Genomic DNA, 6,000 nt, shown 5'->3' on the forward strand with positions numbered 1-6,000 from the left:
CACACACTCTTTCTCAGCCATACTAGTCTCTTTCCTCTTCCTGAAACTCCCCTGCCTCAGAGCCTTGCCTCCTCTCTCATTCCTTCAAGTTTTAGGTGAGGCCTTTCCTAACAAGTTTGTTTTCTGGAGACAGCATCTCACTATGCCTCGTCTGGACCTGGCTGTTCTGGAGCTCACACAGATCTGCCCGTCTGTGTCTCCAGAGTGAGGCGTGTGCCAGCACACTTGGGTGTAAAGTCACAGCTGTGGGGTTGAAGCGAAGCGTGGCTCAGTCTGCCCACGCCTCACCTCCCTGCCCCTCCCCAGCTGCTTCCTGGAGGCTCCACAGGGTATAATTCAGTTTCCTGTCTGCTTATTAATATTTCTCTGACTTGAGCAGCTACACGAACGTGCTCCTCCCCACATAGATGCTGCCTTCCCAGCAGTTACAATAGGACCAGTGCATAGTGGGTGTTCATTAAACACTCACTGAACAAAAGGAAGCAAGAGAACAAAGGTGCCTACCTCTCCCAGGCTCTGCAGTTAGGGGCTACCCTAACTCTCCCCACATCCTTGCCTGGGTGGCACCTGAGGCTTGGGGATACTTACACAGCTATGGACATGTTGGCCGCAGACAGGGGACTCACTTCTGCTACCTCCTTGGCTTTCTGTAGAGCCAGTTTCTGGTTGGCTGCCTCTTCCTCTTCTTGTTCATCCTAGAAGGCAGGTGGGATTCTTGTTCACAAGAACAGGTGGCCTGGGGAGGGGCGCTTCCCACCTCGCTGCTAGCCGGGGCAAACGGGAAGTACTGAGAAGTAAGTTCAGCCTGGGCCTTCACCAACTGGAACCACGGTCCCCAGTTAGGCTGCCATTCCTGTGTGTCCAGGTTGGCCCCGCTAGCTCACTAACCTTTACAGCCCAAGCTGGTTTGGAACTTGAGATGGTCTCAGCCCAGCCTCTCCAGTGCTAGAATAACAGGTACATACAAGCATGTCGGGCTCCCCCACCTCTGCCCCCAACTTTTGTGCTAGCTAGAGCAGAGCTCGGTCACTGAGCTGCACCCCTGCTCCCGTGTCTGCAGCTGTTCTGTGCATTTCACGTTGTTTCAGTGCTCAGAATCAGCTCCCTTAGACATGGGTAGCCCCGGTGGCAAAGCCATAGATACTACAACTGTCAACAACCCAGAAAAGGCAGTCTGGAGTCTATAAGATCTATCCTCAGGCCCCAGCTGTGGGAAGATGGGGAGACAGGGGTGGGCTTATGGCTTCAATTCATGGCCTAGATGGTTCAGGACTTGAAATTGTTTAGTTATGTTACAGAAAAGCCCTCAGTTGCCCAGGGTGGCGGTGCAGACGGTGAACGGCTTTGATCCTAACATTCAGGATGCAGAGGCAGGCAGTTTTCTGTGAGTTTGAGGCTAGCCTGGTCTACATAGTGAGTTCCAGGCCAGCTAGGACTACAAAGTGAGACTCTGTCTTTAAAAAAGAAAAGAAAAACCCATCCATTGAAAGACGAAGAAAAAAACAAGGAGGAAGCAGAAAAAAACAAACCCACCAATAAGAGGAGGAGCATGGGGGAGGCGCTTGCAGGGTAACTGCTCCCAATTTCTGAGCTCCCCTGGAGCAGAAGTAACCTGCACCCTAACCCCTGTCAGTGACAAGGAGACAGGGCTCCCTGTCGACAGGCACTGTGTCTAAGCATTTTTTAGAACCAGGTCGTTGGAACACTGGCCTCAGCAACACTGAAAACACAGGTTTCCAGGCCCCTGGCTGCACCTGGAGACCCAGCACTGCCTTCGGAATCTGGATTTTCAGACCCAGCACTGCCTTCGGAATCTGCATTTTCAGCAGGCTGCTGCATGGGTGTGAAGTACACTCAGGTTTGATCATCTCATGTGCAGTGGAGAAAGCCACAAGTTTCAGATTCAGCCAGGGTAAAATCCCAGCCGTAACCACTTATTGCTGTGTGACCTTCAGTAAGTCTGTCAACTTGTCTGTGTCCCTTCTTCATGACCAAGCTGCCAGGACTCCCTGACTCCTCCCACTGCACTATCCTCTTCAGCACCGTCTAACAAACAGTGGTTTTAAAAATGCATCTGACTTCTGGCGTGCCTCTACAACCTGAATCCCTGTTCCACCAGGGCAGGGACTGGTGTCTGTCTTGTTCATGTCGATCTCCTGGCTTCAAGGCCAGGGCTGTGCTCACCGTAGATACTCAATCCCTGATTACGAGAAGAGGCATGGGGTCTGTAAAGTGGCGCTCAGGAGGATGGCCGCCTTCACTGTGGAGTGTAGCTGGCCTGTCCTCCTGTGCCAGCCTTTTCTATCTTGGATGAGCTCATGGCTGGATCGGCCTGTGGTGACACATGCCAGCCAGCTTCATGGTGGCTGAACTCTTGGCTTTGTGCCTGGGGTGGGAGACTTCCGCTTTTCCCTGCCGGGGGTGGGGCTGGGAAATTCTCCCTCCCTCCTGCCAGGGCCAACAGATGGAAGGTTGGCAGCCCCACCCTGTAGCCTTGTCATCTTGGGTTCTGAGGCCCTGGGGGTGACACTGTGAAGCTGAGGCTGGACATGGGGAGGGGGCTCCAGGGCTGGGAGGAAGACTGCCTGCAAGCACTGTGTATTAATTCTGCAGAGCCAGCCATGGCTGCAAGGAAGATGGTCCCTGCCCCTGACACCTGAAGATTGTAGGAAGTGCAGTTTCTTTTTGTTTTCTCCTCCCAGGCAGATGCGCCCACCTCTGGGCACACGGCCTTCACTGTCTCACTCATCACCACCTTGTCCAGTTTTCTTTGCAGGGTGCATAACCTGGCTGCTCTGTTCACTGATTATCGCCACCAGGGGGCGTGAGCTGCTTTGCCGGAAGCAGGGTTACCTCCCCCAAGCCTGACCAACACAGAGCTGAGGACACTTAGGATGCTGGAGGCTGCCTTGAGGGGCATGATGCCAGTTTGTCCCCAGATAATTCAGTGTCACTGAGTAGGAGTGCAACCTGGGCTTCATCTCATCCAGTGGCTTTTCCTCTTGAGTCCCTGTCTCATCTCTTCTCCTCTGCCTTTTGTAGGGCTCCATCTTTGCTCTTGCAGTTCCTGGTGTATGGCACATGCATCTACCCTCCCTGGCCTCAGTTTCCCCACATGTGGAGTGAGAATATATATAATATATAAATATATATAATATGTATACATATATACATATATATATATATTTATATATTATATATGTGTGTGTGTGTGTGTGTGTGTGTATGAGGGACAGGTTCTTGCTATGTAGCACAGGTCTTAAACTTGCAGCCCCCTACCTCAGCTCTGAGCTCAGTCATGGACCACCACGCTGGCTCCATGATGCTTTAAGTAGTGGCTGGAGCTGCCATACCATCTGTGACAATGGATTTTACCTTTCTGACCCTCAGTTCCCCCTTCTCCAAAAGGACACTAGAATAGAGCCTGGCACCTGAAGCACAGCAGTTCCTTACTGTAAGGGGGCATTCCTGGTCACTGTGTCTGAGCGATGCTTGCTCCAGCTCTGCCAGAGGCCCTATGAAGTCACTCCTTGCCCTGTCCTTTGGCTGTAGCAGTACCCATTATCCTGGAACTCCTTATTCCTCAAGCCTTTGGATGCAGCTGAATATTTGTCCACAGTAGCCACCTTACTGTTCCCTTCCCCTTCTGGGCTGCAAACTGTCTTGATCAGGGATGGCAAGGCTCCATGAGAGATGTCCAGTGCTCCCATACCCAGCAAGAGCCCTGACCCAGCCCCCACATCCCTCCAAACCCTGCTGTCATGATCTGCCATGAGCAGGTGGTTACTGTGCCCTCCACCTTGGTGAGCTCCTGGGCATTGGCCAGGTTGTCCACTGCGATAGCCAAGAACACGTTCAGCAGGGTGTCTGTATGCCGAGTCAGGGAAAGCAGCTGATGGAGGCACACGGCCTGATGGAGCTGGTGGAGCCTGGGCATTTGGGTCCCGCCTGCTCCACCCACACCCAGTCTGTCCCTGGTCCTTGTGAAGGATACAGTTGCCGAAGAGGGTGAGGACGATGAAGTAGATGGAGAACACCATGCCGCCCTGCACGCCCCCCTGAGACTTGATCCCATCGTACATGACCTCATTCCAATCCTCGCCAGTCAGGATCTGAAAGACAGGGACAAACACACAGCCAAGCCCCTCTCAGCCACCAGCTCATTGGATCCATGGCTTTGGCTGCCATGACTGTCAGTCCAACCCCAGCCCAGGTCTTCAGCAACCCCTTGTGAACTCTCATCTCTGTGCCTGTGGCTGGGGCTGTGGGAAATAGGGGAATTGGGTGTCTCATGGCTTGCTGTTATCCCTTCTTCTCTGAAGTGACACAAGTGTTCTCTCTAGGCTGAATGGGTCCCTGTCATGCTCCAAGGCAGAAGCTCAGCTCCGAGTAAGTTGGCATTTGGAAGTTTAGCAAGTTTAGCTGTCTCTAACAACAAACAATTTTAAAAAGCAAGGATCTTGGGGATGGAGCTCGGTGGCAGAATCCTTGCCTAGCTCATCATTTGCCAATGGTTATGGGACCTGTGAGAAGTAACTGGGGTGACATGGGGTCACGAGGGTGAAACCTGTTACCTGCCTGGAGGAGGAGGAGGACAGAGGTCTGGGGATGTAGCTTAGTAGACGCAGCAAGTGTAGAGCACTTGTCTAACATGTACAAAGCCAGGGGTTCTATCCCCAGGACCACATACACCAGGCATGGTGGCAGAAGCCTGTCATACCAGCACTGGGGAGATGGGCGTGAGGATGAATTGAAGGACAACCTTAGCTATACAGCTAGCATGAGGCTAGCCTGGGCTATATGAGACATTCTCTCTCTTTCTCTCCCTCTCTCCCTCCCTCTCTCCCTCCCTCTCTCTCTCTCTCTCTCTCTCTCTCTCACACACACACACACACACACACACACACACAGAGAGAGAGAGAGAGAGAGACAGAGACAGAGACAGAGACAGAGACAGAAACAAGAGGGGATAAATTATTGAGCAAGATTCCACTGTGAATAGCTGGGGTTCAGTCTTCTGAGGCGAGGGAGCTAAGGTGTTTAGTTCACCCATGGCAGTGCACAAAGGCAGTTCCTCCATGATGACCATGGAGAATACTGAGGGGATATGAGGCTTTTTGTTCACTTGAGTGTGTATGTGTGGCCTAAGGCAGCTTTTCATGTAGCTGGTTGCCCTCAAACTCCCTGATTAACTAAGGATGACCTTGAATACTGATCCTCCTGTACTCTTGTGACAGGCATGTGCCACCGTGCTCTGAAGAGCACACACCCAAACGCTTAAACGAACTGAGGGTGTGAGTTTACGTAAGGTCAGCACAGAAAGAGAAGCACCACAGGCTCATTCAGAGAGACCGAGAAGTTGGTGTAGAGGATGCAGTGGCTGCTTAGAGGCAGGAGAGGGAGTGTAGAGTCCGTCTCATTTTACAGATTGGTGTGGCACTTCCGGCTGTTTGTGGTGCGGACCCTGGGGGCCCTGTGCGCTGTGTCAGCACTTTGGGCTGTCCCTAGGCTCCCGCCCTGGATAATCACCTAATGTCCTTTACAAAGAACTTTTCTCTCTCTTTTTTAAAAGAGACGTTTTATTTTTTGTTCTGTGTATGTGTGTGAGTCTCTGTGGGTTTGTGCATGAGGCTGTGGGTGTCCTCAGAGGCAAGAAGAGGGAGTGAGATGCCTTGGAGCTGGAAGTACGGATGTTTGCGAGCCACTGACATGGGTGCTGGGGGCTGAACTCTGGCTCTTTGAGCAGTAGTACATGCTTACACACACACACACACACACACACACACACACACACACACACACGTACACATGCCATAGAGCTAGTGTGAAAATCAGAAGACAATATATAGGAGTCAGTTCTCTCCTTCCACTACGAGCACTAGAGATAGGACTCAACTTGTCAGGCTTGGGAATAATCACCTTTGCCTACTGAGACCTCTCATTGGTCCATCTATCTATCTATCTATCTATCTATCTATCTATCTATCTATCTATCTATCT

The 6,000-nt window shown here is 51.8% G+C and overlaps 1 protein-coding gene across 4 annotated transcripts in view; it reads right to left on the minus strand.

Moving 5' to 3' along the window:
- The window catches only part of Cacna1a (calcium voltage-gated channel subunit alpha1 A), a 227,284-nt gene that overhangs the window by 85,086 nt on the left and 136,198 nt on the right, over positions 1-6,000 (minus strand). For all 4 annotated transcript variants that reach the window (XM_028755489.1, XM_028755490.1, XM_028755488.1 and 1 more), the window contains 3 exons: positions 3,995-4,112; positions 3,800-3,867; positions 589-695 (listed from right to left, as the gene is read on the minus strand). In XM_028755489.1, the coding sequence (XP_028611322.1) occupies positions 589-695; positions 3,800-3,867; positions 3,995-4,112 (293 nt within the window). The remainder of the gene's footprint in view (positions 1-588; positions 696-3,799; positions 3,868-3,994; positions 4,113-6,000) is intronic.

The sequence above is a fragment of the Grammomys surdaster genome, unplaced genomic scaffold (assembly GCF_004785775.1).
Source record: "Grammomys surdaster isolate TR1022 unplaced genomic scaffold, NIH_TR_1.0 126063, whole genome shotgun sequence".
NCBI classification, from domain to species: domain Eukaryota; kingdom Metazoa; phylum Chordata; class Mammalia; order Rodentia; family Muridae; genus Grammomys; species Grammomys surdaster.